The 21,301-nt window shown below is 40.3% G+C and overlaps 1 protein-coding gene and 1 long non-coding RNA gene across 2 annotated transcripts in view; both read left to right on the top strand.

The window, feature by feature from the left end:
- itgb5 (integrin, beta 5) overlaps positions 1-21,301 on the top strand; it is a 46,058-nt gene that overhangs the window by 10,027 nt on the left and 14,730 nt on the right. Inside the window, exons 10-11 of the mRNA XM_085135749.1 lie at positions 6,697-6,871; positions 8,349-8,603. Of these exons, the coding sequence (XP_084991875.1) occupies positions 6,697-6,871; positions 8,349-8,603 (430 nt within the window). The remainder of the gene's footprint in view (positions 1-6,696; positions 6,872-8,348; positions 8,604-21,301) is intronic.
- On the top strand, positions 8,610-18,986 carry LOC146500279 (uncharacterized). The gene is made up of 2 exons (XR_014869835.1): positions 8,610-16,240; positions 16,271-18,986. It is a non-coding gene; the product is annotated as an uncharacterized LOC146500279 (long non-coding RNA).

The following is a 21,301-nucleotide window of genomic DNA, read 5'->3' as shown; positions in this document are numbered from 1 at the left end:
AAGCCCTTAGTCTTATTTTGAAGGTGAAGTTGCAGATAAGTGTTTCACCACTTGCTTGCTGTTGTGTCGGCCCTTCACAATTCAGCTGGGTCTTTAGATCAGTGTACATACTGAGTGGTGCTCAGAATATAGTGGATTGTCAAACACATGAAGGTTTTGATTTAGATCTCTGAGCTGCTTTTGCTATATGTGAATTCGTTTTTGTTTGTTTTTTTGTTTTTGTTTTTTAAAGCATCTCTGCTGCTGTTGGGCGTAAACATCTAGAAGTCGCGATCACATGATTGGGTGTACATATCATGGCACACCTAATCTATATTTTTCAGTCTAGGCACAGGCCCAAACTCACAACTCACATCCTGTTTTCATTTTTGTTTTATTCTGGAAGTTCAGTTGGGAAGTGCCGATTACTATCTCAGCTGGGAAAGTGATGTTTACAGCACCAAAATTACTTAAAAGCAAATGATAAAAGTAGAGAGGAGGAGAGTTTAAACAGCGATGTTATTGACATTGATTGTGCATATCATATGGCAAATGAACTTTAACCTCCTAGGACCCGGCGTCAGCATATGTGGACATCACATTTTGGGTTGTCTAGACTACAATACAAAATTTTGCTCTACAAGGGCCTGATATCTCTTACGAGGACATTATACTGCCACTGTTCTATTGAAATTTTAAACAAATGTCCTCATATGTAGATATCAGACCCTTTTAGAGCAAAATCAGGTAAAAAGATAATTCGTTTTTACATTCATTTGGTCCCAGTCCGACCAAATAGCAAAGAGAAATTAAAAATGCATGCCATGAAAGAGTTCGGGTCTTGGGAGGTTAATATCGTCCACATGAAAAAACTGCAAGAATATCTATATTTGTGCACAAACGTGATCCCTAATCTGTGGAGCTTGTAGCAAAATGGAGGATAGATGGAAACAGTGTTTGAGAATGTAAGACATTGCACAAAAATTAATGATTTTCAAAGTATTTATTTAAAGTTGCTGGTGTCAGAGTATTATAGAGAGAGACACATCAGTCAGTCCTGAACTGAAATCAATGGGAGAGTTCAGCAACGGCAAAGATGGAGGTTCAAGAGGGGGAAAAAGCTTGCAAAACATATTTTAGGGTCAAAGTTACTAAACTTTATATTTCTTTTTTTGTTTTGTTTTGTTCAGTTTTGACTGGTATTTATCTGCACGGACAGGTAAATGGACTGATTCTTATACAGCACGCCACATTCACACAAGCACTATCTTCTATGCTTTTCTTTTCTTTTTTCAAAGTGCTTTCTAACTAACCCATTCACACATTCTCATACTCCAATTGATGCAAGGATATTTGGCATGCAGACTAGGGGGAGCCAGGGATTGAACCACCAGCCTCATCAGTAGATGACCTGCTCTTGCTCCTGAGCTACAGCATGTAGTTAACTGTCCCGAGCCACTTAAAATGACTGAGTACTGTTATTTTTGTTGAAAGTAGGTCATAGCCCAACTTAAGATTTTCCAAAATAAAATCGACAAACCGCAAACAACTACATAAAAATGCCATCTATGAAAGTATACTTCTTTTCAGCACACTTCAGCTTAATGTGACACAGTTCACGAAGTTAAACACAACCTAAAAAAGTCCCTGACTGCTTCTGCCAGGGATCGAATTCTGTGCAGCAACATGCAGCTCTGATGGAATGGAAAACATTCATTTTGGTTCATGTATTGGAAAAGGTCACTGCTGGCAAATTTGTTTGTTTGTTTGTTGAAGTATATCATTTCCAGTGTGTGGTATAGTATCTAGGAGGCTGTCTAGGATCGTGTGCATGTTTTGGTTCTTAATGGTTTTTGGTACTCAGCCTGAAACAAAATAGTGGATGTTAAGGTTTCAAGTGCCAGTATTGTATTTTTTATGTTTTTTGTCAATTAAAAAATCTAATTCTTTTCAAAATAGAGGACACAGTCACCCTAAAATCATCATATTTAATACTTGATGGGTCATACTTGCACTGAGTTCCTGCCTGAATGCGTTCAGCCAGAGGCAGCATCAGCACACTCTTTGCGTCCTACCTGGTAGTTTCTTCTCAGGTTCCACTGCAGACGTCTCAACACCTACGGCCTCTGCCTTTAGTTTAAACTTCAGCAGGTGCACTGCAGTTCAGTTAGTGAGATCAGGTGATTGTGAAGGTTACTTGCTGAAATAATAATAAATCTGAGTACACAGCAATGCCAAGTTGTGCAAACGTATTCTATTCTGGCCAAAGTGATATTAATAATTCCTGTCAACACCTAAGCAAACAAGAAAACGCACAGTGGGACCCTCTTGGGGTGACTTCCTGTGAGTTGGAATCGAGACTGGATTCAGTTCACAGTGGATATAGCTGTGGGAAACACATTATGGTTCATCCCCGTCTCTATCCTGTGTTCAGACCAACAGTAGTACTGCAACAAAAACCCAGCTCATCAGTCTCTTACTCAAACTGGACTTTCTGGATTTTCTTCTAGTACCTGCTGCAGCATGCCCTGTAGCAGGTACTAGACTGAAAGGTTTAAGATTGAGAAGTTTTATTTTCAGTCTTAACTCATCTTAAAGGTGCAATCAGCAATTTTAAGATTATTTAATATAAAAAGATATTATATTGATAAATATACAAAGAATAGAGTGGAATTAAATCTTCCAACAAACTCATGCATACTCATAAATCAATACCTTTGAGCACTGGTTTGTGGAAACTGCAAACAGTTTCCCTATATATTTATATTATTATATAAATTTAAATGCAGTGGCAGGGAAGGTTTTTATATAGAGCTTTTATACTCGAGCGCTCAGTGCCCTCAAACATGCTCATATATTCCCAACAATGTCATGATTACCTGCAGATTAAACATGCAACTGTTGGTTTCTGGACAGCTGACAAGAACCAGCTAAACAACAATAACAGCAGGTTATAAGTTTACATTAAGCTTGCTAATGTTAGGCTCAAGGGTCCTAAAAATCATACTTTCCCTCAGTTAAACAGTTTGATTACGTTCTCACGTCGCACAGGAGTTTATTCACCAAGTATCACAGTACAATGTTAGATCCACTTCAAAGCTGCTATCCTTCATCTCCTTTCACTGCAAAGGACAAAAGACATGAGCAGGCCCGGCTTGAAATTCCAGTAATTTATTGCTATATTTTTTGCATTTTTTAGCTGGTGTATGTTTAACCTTTATAGTCTATGAGAGGTGGTTGAGCAGTCCTACTGGGTTAGCTGAAACTTAGCTATCTGGTTATGCCAACCTCAATACTTCATTGTGTTAGTCCACGAACCAGTTTGTGACATTATAGTATTTATATCCATCTTTTATTCTGAGTTAACCAAGGTGGGTTTTTTGTATGTTTGGTGACAACATACAGAGTAATTTTAATGCACTTACACTTTAACATTCGTTGTTACTTATGTGTTTTTCACAGCCTTGCCTTTAGCAGTTGGGGGTCTTTTCAGGTGACAGGTGGTTACAGTACATCTTAATTGCTTTGAGTTTTGCACTGGGCTCTTCGTGGCAGTCACTTTGTATTCTGTACAGGCCTCAATTGAGATCTGAATCTTTTGAAAATGTTAGCGAGGGGTAGTTTGATACATGCGTCACACAGCGAGACTTCAGCAGGGTAGAATGCTTCTCTGAAAACCCCCTGTGCTCTTCTCTTGGCCACTTTATTTTCCTGGGAAGGTTTTGGGATGGGAATGAGCAGAGGAGCCGTTTAGGGTCATTGTGTCAGGGGGGGAAAAAAAAAATTCAACAGTGAATGTAAGGAAGCTGTTGGGTGATGGGGCTTGCTAATGTCTTTTGTCCTTTGCAGTGAAAGGAGATGAAGGGTAGCAGCTTATTCTGCTTGGGGCTACGTTTCCCAGTCTTTACTGAGGGAATGGGCCATTCCAGTGCCCAGGTGTCAGTCACTGGGACCCTGTGAGTCTGTGGAGCTTGTCGTCGCATCTCAATGACTTTGCACAAAAGTAGGCATGAGGAGGCCTGTGAAACTGCACAGCATAAAAGAGCGAAGCTGGCAGCAGGAGAAATGCTAGCTGGAGTATAGTTAAAGGAGCAGGGTTTTCACTGTTTCACACAACTGCAGGACTGAAAGGGCTCATGCATATGAATGAAAGTCTGTGCTAACATACCACGGGTTCTTTAAAGATTTATTTCCAAATGAGGCAGAAGCATTTGAACCTGGTTATGTGTGGTTTTGTTTGACCATAACCACTGTTTTTATCCCACTTAACTGAATTCAGGCAGTCATAAGAATTCCATCATCAAAACAGAGCTATCCACAGCAACGCTGCCATGTTTTTCTGCCAGGAAGAAATTCTTGGTGAAACTGTTGGATACAATTTTGTCACTTCCCCATTCTGACTCCCTGCATCTCCTTGAATTAGATTAAACGATCAGCTACATAGTTTTCTCAGTGAGCTCGGTCTTTCTGCACCCATCTCTCCTAAAGCGCCCTACTACGACTTCCTCTCACATTTTTGCCCATTTTCCATTTCAGCTTCATAGTTCTCCTAACAAGCCACATGACTGGGTGAACTGTCATCCTCGCGACTCACATTTACAGTAAATTTAATTGTGTTCCTCATTAACTTGTTAATGTTAGAGTAGAGGGGCTTTTTGGGCAACATGTGATGTATTCTCTTCCTGTATGCTGGACTAATGTGACAAGCGTTCCTCTGGTGCCATTCCCCAATGGTACTGCGTCATATCGTCTTTTTTTTTATTATCAAGCATCATAAACAAGTGAAGGAACACACAGAACTGGCTATGTAGCTATCTGTAGCAGATGTCACTAATGTCATCCTTTTTCGTTCAACATCATGATACTACCAAAACTAACGTTTGCCAACTCTGGACTGAATCTAGTTTGCTGCCTCTAATATGAAGAGTGATTTTCACTTGTTTCTTTCTACACTATTATTTGCTCGCTAAAACGCAACATAATAATCATTAAATAGATTATTCCATTAAACACATGCATATGAATGTGTGTTTTGTCAAGAAGTGTACATTTAAAAAAAATAAATAACCAAAACTGTATGGATATCACATACTGGATTATGGCTGCTAATGCAAGCAGAAACCTTCCGGGTTATAAATTAAGCCAAACTGGAAATGCTATAAATTGTAGTTGAACTGATGGCCACTTTGAGGTGGCCTCTGTAAATGGTTTATGCCTTCATAACAATTTTTGTTTTGGTTTTTCATCACGTCCATTTGGAATTTGTTGATGTTTAAAGCTTTAGGCCACTTTGATTGACAGGTGTTTTGTTAATCGAGTTAGCTCCCACCTTTTCACCTGGAGTCACTGAACTTGACCTCTTTATTGTGTTTGTGGTGTTGGAACTTCTGGAGTTGCATGAGGTGGGTGTAGCTCAGGTGGTAGAACTACTAGTCAGAAGGTTGGTGGCTCGATCCTCGTCTGCTCCAGGCTGCATGCCAGATGTCCTTGGGCAAGATACTAACCCAAAGATTAGCTTGTAGCAGATTATACAGACGAGATGAGATACTTTACATTGATTGCAAGTTTACATAGCCCGGGACTGCTTGATTTGTGGTTGCTGAAGATGGTTGTACCCCCCCAAGCCTCATCCCTTCACACCAAAACAACACCAACAACCACCACCGCCATGTCTCAGTTTCTCTAGCACATATGCAACAGGATAGGTCTGGATCAGGTTGTGACTATGCTGAAACTGCAGCAGACTGAAGGCTAGGCATATTAAAAAAAGGCAGATCAAATCAAAAATCAAATCAAATCAGAGCAATGGATTGGTGCATTTCTCTTTGTGCGAGACATCAAATTTTCAGGTGCTTCTAGTTAGAGCTTTGAAGCAGGAAATGTTAGATCCCCTCTGGTCAGTTTTCATCTTAAAAACAAAATGGTTAAGAATTTTCAACCCTCTTCTCTCTTTGGCAGCTGCGTGCACTTCAGACTCGCTAATCTCTTAGCCTATCAGTGTAAAAGTCAGCAGGGTGTGTTTATCTGATATGGATGTGAACACCTGCCAATTACTGTTGAACTCTGGCTGTTTAACCTCATAACTTTGTTTTTATTTCTGCTCCACAGAACTCAAGGACAGAGCCAAACCACTAAAACACGTATCACTGTCCACTTTGTGCTTCTCTTTATGAGACTCTGTCATACACTTGTACAGTCTCTGGATCATTTAAGTCCAAAAAAACTCTTGTCAACAGCACAGTTTTAATCGCAGAGAAAATTGAACTTTACACTGAGCAGACTGTCAGGAGAGTGCCAGAAAAACAGACTTATGTTTGATGATAAAGGCATGCCTGGGGTTTGGTTTCTCTTGTCAAGACTTCCTTCCTCAGAGCAATCAAATGGGTGTAGATCTCCTGTCCCAGTTTCTGTGCAACTCAGCTATGTAAATTTGTCTCTGGAGTGAAACAAGCCCACTGATGTAAATGTGACACCACGGGGTCATGTGCTGGCTGGCTGGCAACTGACTGTGTTTGATGCAGGGTGGGTTCAGGTCATTTGGGAATAAGGAAACAAAAGCTGAGCAGAGATATCAGAGATAAATAAGGCCTCATGAGGCTGCTACTGTTTTAAAAAAGCACATTTGACCATTTGAACCTGACATGAGCAAGTAAACAGGAGGTCAGTTTGTCAGTATTGGTATCTTTCCTTTCTGAGAACATCACTCTGTTTTTTAAGGTCTCGTTCAACGTCAGTGTGGAGGCGAGGAGCTGTCCTCCCCGTGGGACTGACCGCAGATTCACAATCAAGCCGGTGGGCTTTAAAGACCGCCTGGAAGTGGCCGTGGATTACGAGTGTGACTGCGGCTGCAGCCGGAATGCACAAAACAATAGCATCATCTGCAGCTCCATAGGTATAACTTTAACAATTCATATTTATTTACTACTTTTAAATCTTCATTTATAAACCCAAACAGCTGATCATGTAAGAGTTTTCGTGTTTGTTTTTTTTTTCCAAACTTCCAAGAAGAATAACTGCTCATCTTTTCTTCCCCTTCCTCCACTTGGAAATTTGACTGATAGTGTTGTTTACTGTAAACTAAAGTGTACAGGCCAACATATTCGTGCTGCAGGAAACTAAAGCTTGAAGGAACATGTGGGAATCAGTCCAAAATGACATGACCCCTTTTTACATTCAGTCCTGCCTTTTCTTTAGTTAGATTAAAAAACACGAAATGCAGAGAAACCACTGTTGCGCTGCTTTCTGAAACACTGTTAGGAGGTTAAAGCCATTCATCCAAATCTTACAGAACTGCCTGCTCCAACCCATATAATCTGCAGAACAACACAAAAAATAGGTGAGAAGGTGAGAAATGTTCAACATTTCAATCACAAGCATGAGGCAAATAATGTTTATTTGAATGTGCTAACTTCTGTCATTAGCCAATCAAACTGTGCTATGAAAACCCAGAGAATGAAGCAGTTTTTTGAAAAGCTTGTTATTAATTTTAAAAACAACTATTATGGTCCCCATTAGATGCAATCTAATCGAATCAAATCTTTACAACTGAAGGTGAGTTGATGATTTTGGAGAACACAGCTACAGTGGCTAGCTTGGCCAAACCAGATTTGGCTAGCCTGGTTTATACACATTGTGAGTTGTCATTAGCATGTTTGGGAGTAACTGGTTATTGTTATGACAGTTACACCAGTAAAGATGGTCTCAGATGTCAGGCATGTTTACCGTCAGGTGTTAAAACACAGGGACCAGTTGGTTGTTTCTGATATATTGTTTGCTTTATGCTAATGCCTGTAAGCTAACAAAGAACATCAATGGAAATCCAAGCGAACATTCAAATGTGACAAAATACTTCCTCAGTATAACTTAAAAGTAGACCCTTTAAGCTCATTTCCAGCTCCATATTTTTAGTAGCTTTGCATTCACTAATATAAGTAATACCTAAGATATCTTGTTCTGTTCATTCTTTTTCTGAAACAAGCTGTTTTAGTTTTTAAACTTTCCTTTAATTTTAACCTTTCTCTGATTAGCAGTAGCTCCTTGCACACAGTGCATTTCAACAGCAGGTCGGTGGCGCTTCTGCTCTCACAGCCAAAGCCGTGTGCCTGAGATGACCATGGGGACCACCATTAAAAACTTCTGCTCTCACTGACCTTATACAAAGCAAGAGTAGAAAAGAACTTGGAGTCTCATTGTGTGGAGCCGTCTTAGCTTTTGGCTGTACATATGCTGACCTCATTATTTGACTTTGACTATGTTTAATATGAGCAGTCGTGTGTGTGCGCGCGCATGTGTGTGTGCACGCGCATGTGTGCGTGCGTGCGTAACAGAAATGAAGGAAAAGTGAAGTTAAAGAAACCTTTTCCTTGCAGGTACTTATAACTGTGGGACTTGCCAATGTGAGCCTGGCTACCTGGGTGCCCGCTGTGAATGCCAGGAGGGTGAGACAAGCAACATGTTTCTCAGCGCCTGCCGGGAATCTGAAGGCAAACAGATCTGCAGTGGACGAGGCGAGTGCAGCTGCAACCAGTGCCTGTGCTATGAATCGGAGTTCGGAAAGATCTACGGCAGCTTCTGCGAGTGCGACGACTTCTCCTGTGCTCGACACAAAGGCATCCTCTGCTCAGGTAGGAAGACCTCTGACATATTCCTTCGAGGATCGTGCTTGCAGGGTGATGTTAGGGTAATTCTTGTATGTGATTCTGTGGAGTTTCTGTACTTGTCATGAAGGAGTAGTTTGAGCTAAAGCTGGCAAGAGACCACACCTCAGTGGGCACTGAACAGCAACACATCAAGACTCTTTAGATCTGCGTTGCTTGTTGTGGGTTGGGTAATCCACATTAACAATAGTGAGTCACGTCCCATGCCTGCTCTGGGTGTGTCTTGGTGGTTTGACCTTGTCCTGACTGCATTGAAACCAACCCAGCTTTTCTGGGTAAACTCAAAGAGTCACCTGCAGAGCTGCTCTCTTTGCTCACTAAACTAGATCAAAGGAGCAGCTGCAAAAGTAATGGGTCTAATGTTCATCTCCTGTTTTCTTTGCCGTCTGCCTCTGGGGGCATGTCTGTTGAAAAGATTCAGTACATGTTTGCTGTTGGTGCGGAAAAAGGAAACCAATGCATGCAACAAAACAGCAGTTCCTATAGTAGCCACATGAAGGAAACCAAGTCAACTACTGTAGACTACTTTGTTAAAATGCCCAACTTGGGCCACCATTATTGACGTGAGTGAACCTGGACCTCTCTCATTGATTTCCAGTGTTGGTGCCTTTTGGAGATGTTGGTGATGTTACAATGGCCATGTGAATTTTCTACATCTACCTACCTAACACTTAATGTCTACAGCCTACTAACCAGCCTTGCTATCCTTAGCTGATAATTTGGTACCCATGCTTTTGTCCAGATATAGTTACTTTTGACTAGAGATGGCACGATACCACTTTTTTATGTCCAATACCGATACCGATATCATAAATTTGGATATCTGCCGATACCGATATGAATCCGATATAGTGTGTTTTTTAATCAACAAAACGTTTTTTTAATATCTTGCTGCATTTTGTATAAGTTTATACTCAAGTTTAAATAAATAACAACACTAAAGCTATTCTGTTATACCTGTATGTAAAAAATACACTGCGTCCAAAATATGTCATAGTTCAGCAACACTGATCAATCTAATAAAGTTAAACCTGCTCCATCCTCCCTATTCTGGTATTTTAAAGAGTACTTAGAAGAAATTTTAAGCAACCTAACTAATAGGGTTGCAAACTCCCAGCAAAAAAAAAAAAAAAAATAGGGAACCACCCTCCACCTCATGATGCTTAATCGATGTAATCAAATTTAATTTGATGCAGGGGGAAAATGCACAAAAATAAATTATTTTTCAAGAATAATTAAATAGATTCAACATCTTTCTTCAACAGAATTGCAGACTGCACAGATGGTATCTTCCCAAAGGAAAAAGTAGTATAGCTTACTAGGGTATATTAGACTTAACAGTTACTATATACAGTAATGGACTTCTATATATTTTACACAAGATTAAAACTTTGGGTGTAAGAGTCAGATAATTATTTATTAAAAACTAGACATTTTAAATGAGAATAAGAAAGAAAAGTATGTCTTTGTGCCCCCTTTTCCCTGTTCATGCCCTATCGGCCCCCCTGGCTAAACTTTGCTAGATCCGCCCCTGCACAATTACCAGCCGTCAGCTACGTAGAAAAGGATCCTGGTCTAGAAAGTAATATTAAATAAATTCTAACAACAGCTTATCAAGCTTAAACGTGCTGCTGTTGTTCAGCCGCTGGTTTCCTCTTTCTGGTGAGAAGTGGGCCAAAAACTAAGAAGAGAGACGGTCTCGCGACAGAAAAGCCGATCAGCTGATCATTAAGCAGTTTCACGATTGAAGTAGCAGCAGGAGAGAGAGAGAGAGAGGCAGTCGCTCCAGGTATGGTTGTTAAGCTTAACGTGGGAATGCTTTACAGACATTCAGAGATGAACTTACATACTTGCTTTACTTCTCTCTGGGAAAACTTCCTCATAGATGAAATGCTGGTTTGCTAGCAAGGCTACAAATACACACAGCCGCTCTATCACGTGATGCACACTGCTGCTACGTGCTACGGTTATGAGCCGAGTTACGCCGCGTAGCAAGTTTTGTGAGGTGCTTTTTTGATATTTAATGGATCGGATTACATTTTTTATTTCTCGCCGATATCCGATCCAGTAATTTGGGTCAGTATCGGACCGATACCGATACGTAATATCGGATCGGTCCATCTCTACTTTTGACCCCAGAAAATTTACTCTTGCTCCCATTTGGTGATCATCTCACCTGTAGCCATAATAGGAAGTTTTGAAACCTCTGTATATATCATTAAATAGAATAGGTTCCAGGCTTTTTCCAAGCCCTATTAAACTGTGTAGACAGAGATCACCCCCACTAACATCTGATGCTCATTCTGGCTGCAGGCTTGAAATATGACAGAAACATCTGAGTTTAAAAAAAAGAGGACCACTGGTCCTCTGGTAGGTGTCCAAGGGGTAAAGAGTTAAAGAGTTGGTATCCAGAAACCAATGCACTGTGACATCATTTAGTTGCAATCAAATCTTAGCTAAGTATTCAGACTATATATGAAAGATCTCTTGTCCTCTCATTGACTGTCCCAGCTGTAATCTGATGCCCAGAGAGAACCAAGACTTGGTATGAAAATCCAGGTTTGGCTCAGGGTGTATCTGCCGTTGTGTTCCCAAAACACTCGGTCCAAGACTTTGAGTTCTGATGTGAGACCTCCTGGCTGAAGGTGACCCACCGGCTCATCCTCAAGCCAACGGCTGTTCCTGTGAAACCACAGAGAGCGCTTTGTGCCAGTGGGGCCGGCTTTGGCGCGATCCCGTTACACAATGCCTGCCTCTATTTGTCTACAGTCAGTAGAAACAGAAGTCTTTCGTTCAGTCAGTGGCGAGGCTGGACACGCTCAATACACAGATGCATAATGGCTGTTTGTTTGTACTGATCGTCCATAAGCAGTCATTAAATGTTAACAGTCCACTACCTTCTGTCCCTCTCCTTCTCTCTCCTGCCTTTCTCCCTGTGTTAAACTGTAATGAGGTCCTAATGATTCTAAACAGGACACCTCCTCCATGCTTTCCTCCTTGCACTCCCCTAAATGTGTCAGTTAATTATTGCGGACCTTGTGTAAGACACAAGAACTACAATAATAATAACAATAATGTTAATATAACACCATTAGGTGACCACTGGAATACTGCTAAGGTGTGCTTTGAGCCCCTCAGCTCTTGTTCCACTGAGATTCATCACAGAGAGTGAGCTGCTCATAGTCTGACACCTGGGAAAATCAGGCTGATAGCTCATTTTTCTGTGGCTGCTCATATCAAAGTTTTTGACCATTTTGAATAATGAAGTCAGTTTATTTAAAATTAATCTCTGCGAGTCTAAAGCTCAGGCTTCAGACTGCTTTAAATACTCAATTTCAGAACGTTTTGCCTCTGTGTGATGTCATTGACAAGTGGAAGGTCTTCAAGGTCTTCTTAGACACACAGCTGTGGTCGTGAGCACAGAAGACCCATCCACTTGCTGTACAAACTTTGTTTGTAAGGGACAGCCATTCAGAAGAAATCTGGCTCCAGTAAAGGGTGAAGGGAAGGGTGAAGATTAGTTGAATGGCTTCAGTGAGACCCGGTACAAGATTTAAAAAAATTGCATATTAGATCCACATTTGAGAGAGCTGGAGCTATCAGCGAGTTAATCTGACATGTAGTTTGAAGAATGTGGTGATAGAGGTTTGGTTTCAGTTGATATAACTTGCGATGTTTATTAGATTATTGCTGCTCCGCAGTGTGGAGGCTATAATCCCGACCAGTCTCTTATAGTCAGCCTGCGTTTTTGGTTACCATCAGTATTTAACTTCAGTCAAAGGCAACCAGATTGTGTTTGTGGCGTCTTATTCACTATATTGCTGTAAAGTTTTTCTCACTTATTATTGATTTTACAGTTGTGCTGTTGGGCTGTGTCAGCATGTGAGTGTTGGGATTGAAATATTGACCAGACAAGTGTGTTAATGTTGCTGTCATTGCAGCCATGCTGAGGAAGCCACTAACATCACATCAGTGGCTTCATCAGCAGGTTAAAGTGGCAGCTCTCTCTCACTCAGACATGCTCGACAGTGAAACGTCCCTGGGTAAGAGTCACACCCACAGAGCTGCTCCCACTTTAGTATTAGGATGGCTGATTCTCCAGAGACCCGCAGTCAGCACTGCCGTGTTACTTTGTACTGTCAGTATGTTTCCTTGATCTTTATACAAAATAATCCAGTTCGTTAAAGAAGAAATGTGTCAAGCTGGATTACATCCTCTGCAAAATCAAAACTGCAGTAGTGCTGGACATGTGTGAGATTTTGAGATGAGCCAAGTTTAAATCTGAACACGTTTACTCCAGAAAATGTTAAAACATTGTTAACGATTTGTTTAGGAATGTAATAGGGAATATGGCCTGGTGACCCAGTGTGGACACAATCAACGGTAATCATGCTCTGGACTGTTTTTAACCACCATTTTTTTTCCAGTGAAACAAAGTTTTCAGTTAATATCAGTGGTTTGGTCACTCTTGGAAAGCTGCTGCTAATCCTCTCACAGCTGCACGTGAGGACACAGAATCGGGCTGCACTGTACATCCAGCTGGAGTTCACACCTGCTGGGCAGACCGGCTGTTTGGTTGAGCTGTAATTGTGTGTTGTGTGGGCGTGTATGTGCTGTGGTGGCACGAGGCAGTCAAAAACCACTGGAACAGTGACATCATTATATGTCTTAGAGCGCCTGTGCTGCTCCGCCTCTGTTCCAAGGTAACAGGAATTCATGAAGACTTGGTCATCCTCCTGCCCCTCTGACCCACATCTCCTCTGCCGACTCTGCAGCTGGTTCTAAATAATGATCTCAGCACTCAGCAGGCTGCAGGAGCCAGAAATAGCGTGGGTCTTTTTTCCAGACATGGACAGGCCGTCTTTTACCTCATAAATAAAAGCGTGCATACACACCATGTGTATTCACTCGGAGGACTGTCTCCTTATGGAGTAAACGGAAACATGTGTGTTTATTCACTCTCGTGCAGAGCATTACTGGAACTGTGCTTGAATATAGAAAACAGTTCTCTTCAGCCTTAATTGGTCTATTTGTTTTGTCACAGAGCCGTTTGGTTAAAAACAAGAGATTGACTTTTCTTTGTGCTGCGCTGAAAACAGACCAGTTTGACACAATAGGACTGCAAGTGTGATTCATGTTGTCCCAGCTGCAGAACATACATGTTGAAACAGCTCTAACAGTCCTGGAACACCTTGCTAAAATATGCACAGTTGCCAAAAATATTTGATACTAATTACATGTTGTTGTAATAAGAAAAGCCTTGTCAGCTGTGTCAAAGATAAAATCCTCAGATCCTGTTTGGATATATTTTTCCTCTGACCAGTGATGGATCAGAGTAGCTCCTCAAAACCAGTAGCTTGTCTCAAACACCATCTGTGGAGTAGAAGCATGCAGCTGTGGGTCTTAAACGAACTATTGGACTTATCTTCTGTCAGCTACAGTTGTGATCAGAAGTTTATGTGTACTCATCATGGGCGTGGATATCACGGTAATTTTGGTCTTTTAATGATTTCTTTGAACTGTTTTTTGTACAGATTGTACAGCACACGTCGTTAATGCCTGACAAACACAAGAACTGGACGCACATTAATTTATTTTGGATTTTCTCTAATCATTTAGATTGACTGTAACGTGTTAGATGGCAGTTATTTGCAAAATTCCATCAATCTGTCTGAGAGTGATTACAGTCGGTCTGAGTCTGACAGCTATTGTTTTGAGAGCAGTAGCTTCCCATCAGATAACCTGAGCCATCAACCTGTGATCAAAGTGTTGTTGAGGGTGTTTCATGCTCAGCCTCTGGGCAACGACTTGCAGTCAGTCTCCAACTGCCAAAGAAAAGGGAACAAATGAGCACAATCACTGGGGAAAGATGGACTTTTCCAAATTGCAGAGAGGTTGGTGTTTTTACTTTAATGTAACTGAGCTAATGGTGAAGTTGATGACCTGAGCTTTGTATTAGAAAATGTTCTGTTCTCTCTCACTCGCTCTGTTTGTGCACGTGTTTCTGCTTAAATACAGAATAGAGAAAAAGAACACTAGAATTAAATATGCTAAATACTTAAAAACAAGTTTAGTGAGACTTTTACAACGCAACCAACATAATATAAATGTTATATGTAGTACATTCTATTCATTCATCATATTGTTTCTTCATAATGTAATGGATGATGAAGGCTTTTAAATAAGTTTTTTCATGGATAATTAACTTATATTTGTTACTAAAATGGGAAAACCGATACATTCAGTCATGTATTTAATTTCCACCATATATTAGATATGTTTCTCCCTTTTTTGTCTTTTATTTTGTAAAACTAAAAGTAAGATTTTATTTAGAGTCTAATTCGTAATTCCTTTTGCATATTTTCAACATCATTTCAACAGCAGTGCATATGCCTTTTTATTGTGAAAGGCATAGAACGAACTGATTTCTGAATAGGCAGTGACAGTGGTATTAAAGGGACACAAGTGAATTGTGCTATTTCTTAAATTTGTAACATGTTGTTGCTAAATAGTTTAGTCTGTTTCTGTTACTGTTATTTATACTGTAGCAACTGTAACCCACATAATTTCCTTAGAGATTAATAAAGTATGCTGATTCTAATTGAAACACTTTGATTCAGACAAAAGATGAACTGAAGTTCTGCCACCAGATAAATCAGGATTATTTTGGACATGTAATCAGAGTTTTAGTCTGTAGCTATAGCAGAGTATAAGAATACAAATGTGGACGTGGAGGAAAAAAAAATAGTAGGATGACTAATATCTGTCCTGCAAAGACAGTTTAATTCAGTGGCTGTGTTTCTCATTAATGTTTTATGTGTCAGTACTTGAACATGCTGCAATTAGTGTGCCTGGTGTTCATTACAGCTGGGCCGGCAGCCATACCACCAGTTAAAGGGTCACAAGCAACACCAGTCTCATGGCTACAAAGAAATGATTAAAAGTAATGCTACTGTACATATTTCTGACACTTTGTTGTCAGTTTGAGTGTTAGCGGAATGCTAGTATCCATTCGACTATTGACTAGGAGCAACATTTTTTTATCATGCACTGAATTTATGCCAACATTTGAGTTAATTCACTGTGAACTGTTCTGTGTCTGACTGATCAAAGCTACATACCCTACACCTGGGCACCTGCTCTCATTTCTCACACTCCGAGGTAAAACAAACACCAGACGACTCCTCCCTCTTCTTTGAGACTTGACTGAACTTGACCGCTGCAGACAAAGACCTCAGATTTCTGCTCTGAACTACTATAACACAGATGCACAGGATCACACACTCATCCTGTAGCTGTGTTCTTCCAATGTGCTTTTAAAGAACTCCGACTTATAGATTAAGTCCTTTAACCAAGTGTTGATATCCAAAATGATCTGTGTGCAATAACTAAAAGGTCAAAAAAAGCATTTATTGAAGTGCAGTTTTCAGATTTATATGCTCTTCACGTGTTAAATACTAGTCCAAAAAAACCCAGATAAAACCAGAGTAAAAGTCACTAGCAAAAATTTTCTTACGTATGACAGCACTGGATCTGTGTTATTTTTCATTTTGAGTGGCCATGTGGGAAAATAACACACAAACACAGAGGAAGATTTTCCAGCTGTGTTTGGGGCTCACTCTGAAGACTAGCAGGGGTAAAGCTAGCTCAGCCTCTTGGGTGGTTTGTCAGTCAGAGGTCACTCAGAGGTCACTGCTTCAGCCCCTGGGTTAATATCCTTAAGATAAACAGCTGAGTGTGGGATGAATACAAGAAATCAGCTTGGTTGTTGCTGGGTGCATGCTGTGCCATCCACACAGTGCTGGGCGGAGGAGAAAATAAACATAGAGCAGCTTCTGAATTCAGATTTGTGTCCGGCAGATTCCAGTAACTGGAGCCTTCTGATGCTGATTAGAAGGTGATCTGTTGCTGATATGTATTCTCACACATGACAAATGGCTGGCAGGAGGACCTCCAGGGCTGGAGGCAGTGCTAGAGTATGCCAAGTGAAAGTAAATAAAAACAGAATGCAATGATTCTACAAAAAATACATTCACGAGTTGTGGAACAATTTCAAAATAATGTTCCTCAATATAAAAATACAACTCTGAATATCTCATCACCAACAGTACATGAGATATCAAGATTCAGAGATTTTGGAGAGGGGACAGAGCTCAATCTCCTCTGAGCTCCAGAACCTCATACGGCACTATACGTGAAATCAGCCGTGATTCTGTCATGGAAGTCAGTGCACTGACTCACACCACTTACTGTGTTATCTTCAAATCCAGTTTAAATTTCTACCGTGCAAAGATCAGCTGAATTCAAATCTTGAAATAGTTTTTGAAGAGCCTGGGTGCTGTTGTTTTTAAATGCTGCACAGTGGCAAACATGACATGTTGCTACCATCAAATTTAAAATGTGCTAATGGGTTCTTTTGGTTTGTTTTTGTTTTTTAAATAATGCATTTTCTCATGCATAACGGCCCAACTTTTAAAGTTCATGTAGTATTTTATTCACTGTTTAAAAGCACCACATTTTTTAGGTGTGTGTGATGAGAGATGTGTATACCTTTTCTCATGATCTTCCTACACTGGAACCACATATACTTCACTGATAATCCGGTCGTTAAGTCTGACGTCACTAGCCGTGTCTGGGCCTAAACTCCGCTGCAGGTCCATATATCAAACGATCACTGTGGCATTACTGAGAGTTGAAAAACTGTCTAAAGTCTTTCATCTTTAATAAAATGATCAGCGTTCTGCTCTACCAGGTGTAACAATTGAGTTTAACATCCAGGCATCCATGAAAATGGAATTTATGACATTTAACGGAGTTAGAAGTTAGCAGGAAGTTAGCTGCTTAGCTTCTATCTAAATGCTGTAAAAGGACCAAACTTCAGCCAGGAGAACAACTGAGATAATCCATCCACAATACGAGGTTAGTCATTCATATACTGCTGCATGGGCTGGGCTGTAGTTACATCCTAAGGTTTTAAAAACTGAGCTCAAATAAATGATTAGCGGTAATAAAAGCAGAGGGAGGTCAACAGTGATCACTGACTGTTTTAGGAGCTTTTTGAGATTAAATAGAAGAAAATACAAAACATTAAACATGTTAACAACACAAAAGCCATATTAAACGCAGACTACTTTAGGCCCGGAAGTAGGATTCGTCACGTCATCACTTAACAACCGGATAAGAAAAAGAAGAAGTCGGTCTGTCTTTTCTTTTCTGGAATTGCCAAAGTTTTCATCATGTAACATAAGAGATACAGACGTCTTCAATAGGCCAGTATCGAAACATGATATTGATGTCTGTCCGTGTCTATGTTGTGTCTTAGTGTGAGTAATGTTGATTGATGCCGAGTCATCCTATGACTTGCAGTCTGAGGAGAATAAAAGTAAAGACTGTTTTCATGGTTGATAATGATTGTTGTCACCCGTGTGCTGTTATTCACATAATAATCCCAGCTACCTGTAATTGCTGCATGCTCTGATAGTTTTAGCGAGCTCTGCAACAGGCTGCATGTCTTACGTTACCTTTATTCTTCTTTTACTGGAACTCTTAAAACAGCCTCACAAAAGAGGAAGTTTGGTCTCCTAAGGTTTTTACTCCCCCACATCTCATAGAGACCAAATACTCTGTTTATTCCTGTTGATGAACTTTGCTTAGCTCAGCATACATGAGAGAGTTTGTCTTGGCCTGCACATTTTAATAGCATACATATTTTAGCTGTTTGACCCGCTCAAACACTCACACAAAGATACGTTAGCAACATTGTTTAAACTGCCTTTTAAATAGAAGGCATATTGACTAGAAAATGGATCCCTTACTGAAGTAAAGATGTATCAGATGGTTGAATCTGAGAGAGAATAACGGTGCTCTGACAGTAGTGTGGCCTGTGACACCTGTAAAGCTCATTTTGCTGACTTAAAGTTTGACGTGTGCTTATTCTGTTGTGTTTCTAGGAGATGGATGGAAGTGTTGATACCAATCTCTGGTGTGAGTAGTAGTGCTGTAGGCCGTGTCTGCAGCTGTAATATTTCCTGGCAGAAAAAATACGAGTGACTGCCTGGAGTGTGCTGTACTGTATATTGTCACAGTGATTGTGACAAGCCAGCAGCAGACATGCTGCCCAGATGAAGTGCAGTACTTGTATCCTTATTCCGTATGCACACCAAGTGTTCCTTGAATTCAATTCAATTTTATTTATACAGCAACAGTTCTGAATAACACTCAACCTATAATATTAGAAAGAATTGCACAATCCCTTGTGAGGAAGCACTTAGTGAAAGTGTGAAGGAAAAACCCAGGCAGTCACAACCAGTTGGAGGTGAGGGGATATTGAAGGGAGCAGAGAGAGACAGGGGGAAAAACAGGGATGGATAGACAGACTGTCAGTTGGTCGGTCTGTGCGCTGGTCTGCCACGGGAAGACGCCTGTTCTCTCAGGATAGTTTCATGTCTCCCACTATGGCGTTATTTTTGTGCCACTATTCTGAGCGCACGTAAAAAAAAATTTAAAAAGTGTTGCATTTTGAGGAGAAATGTATTTTGACCGAAGAAAAGCTAAATTTGAGTGAACAAAAGGAGTTTGAAATATTACTCTTTCGGGGTCACAAAATAAACTTTTAAGATATTTTCATGCGAGAATGTTGCTGTGTGAACTTCAAATATCTGCTCGATTCATCAAGACATCACATATTTGCAAAAGTGCTCTAATGTTTTCGGAGTTGCCTGTTACCCACCAGCTGACCAGGTGGTCACTCGGGTTAAACATAATATATAAGGCTGAACTGACAAAAAATCTGCCGGCTACACCACCAGGTATTATAGGAAAAACCATAAAGCCTTTGAACTAAAATAAATGCTGTTGTCACAGTGATGTACACTGTCTTGTTGGTATATATGTATGATTTGTATCACTTCATGTTTCCCTCTCACCACATGTCCAAACTAGAGGTGGGAATCACCATACATCCCATGATACGATATTATCACAATACTTAACACACGATACGATATTATTGCAATTTTTAAAAATATTTTGCGATATTCAGATTCTGTACATAAAGGTAAACTTTATCAATATTCATTTTATCTAATATCAAAGTCTCGTACTCAGTCTCTCTCATTTCAGTCAGTTTTATTGTTGTATTTTGTTCACTCAAATTTAGCTTTTCTTCGCTCAAAATAAATTTCAAAATGCGACAGTTGCACCTGTAAATTCTTTTTACGTGTGCTCAGAATAGTGGCACAAAAATAACGCCATATCCCACCTGCTGTTGTGTTTTGCTGCTGCAGTCGCACTGCACAAGGCTGAGGTTGTCACTGTTTAGGCTTATTAATCATCAAGTACTCTTGAGTTTAACAGTTCTTTCATGTCACTGCATATGACTTAAATTCATGGAACACACTGACAGTTTCAGCCTTTAATATTTGTTGGTCTCTGGAAGTATTTCATTCCTCCTGCTCCAAATTTCCACATATAGACAGAAGCAACTTGGTGTGTTTAATTTTCCTCTTATCTTGTGAGAACAGTGTGTCTCCCAGATCCTAGCCCTGACAGAGGATTAAAAATGTCACTGAGGGTGTTTAAACCTTGACAGCAGTGATAAGTGGTAACATGTTTTCATTTCTACTCACTGGGGACACAAACTGAAGCCTCGTCGGCACATTTGCTGCTCACCGACTCCCTGCAGTCACTCCAGATGTTTCGCAGGACCCTCTTAGAGGGCTTGTCTGCTGGTGATACTTTACAGTTTTTGTTACTGTCATGAAATCATCACTACTGCCATTTTGTGTCTGGCAGGGCGACATTTGCTGACGTGTAATTGAAGTGGCTTGGTTTCAATGAACCATAAATGCGGAGAAATGTCTACCAGGCCCATCCTCTAAAAAATAACTGTGTGTTCTTGTAAGCCCGTTTTAGAGTACAGTCAAAGAACCCTTGGGAATATTCCTTTCAGCACATTGAAACCTTGAACTCACAACACAAGCAGCTTCTGTTTAAAATAAGACACATTCCGAGGCCAGTCTGAGCCTGTGACTAAACAGTAATCTTATCCTACAGCCTACTGTGTCATTAAGATGAATGGTTTACAGAGATATTGTTCTCCTGTCAGAGCACTCATTTAAAGTGGTACACTCATATTTTGAGGTTCCTTCCCAGGGTCAGGGAGGTGCTGCCTTGCTGTGATGGATTTGTCTCGTCTCTGAAATGAGTGTACAGTGCACTCTGTCATTTGCTTCTTCAAATGATGTCAAACAAAAGAAGTGCCACCACAGGCATCATGTAAGATAGTTATCAACTTAAATGTTGTTATGCATAGATTGTATTTCTTTTAGTACTTTGTATTCACTGTAAGCCGAAAGAAATTGACCCAAAACTACTTTTGTGGGTCCTCTGGTTTTAGAATAAATAATACTTTAGATGGAAACGTGGAAGACAGGACTACACCCAGACTGATATTTGGTCATTCAAAATCCTACATATCCAGTTTATTTTGTGTTTTGTTGTTTTCGAGTGGCATCCAGTCTGCAAACTGTACAATATCAACACATGTTTGAAGTGTGTTTCTTTAGTGTCTTCTTTACTTTTTTTAATTTTCAATGATCGGCCATTAAAAATACCAATGCCAGTATACCGGCAGATAACTAGCAGAGCAGTCCTTCAAGGTCTGA

The sequence above is a fragment of the Neolamprologus multifasciatus genome, chromosome 16 (genome assembly GCF_963576455.1).
Source record: "Neolamprologus multifasciatus chromosome 16, fNeoMul1.2, whole genome shotgun sequence".
NCBI lineage: Eukaryota > Metazoa > Chordata > Actinopteri > Cichliformes > Cichlidae > Neolamprologus > Neolamprologus multifasciatus.
The sequence above is the reverse complement of the archived record's forward strand: the minus strand, read 5'-3'. Positions and strand labels throughout refer to the sequence as shown.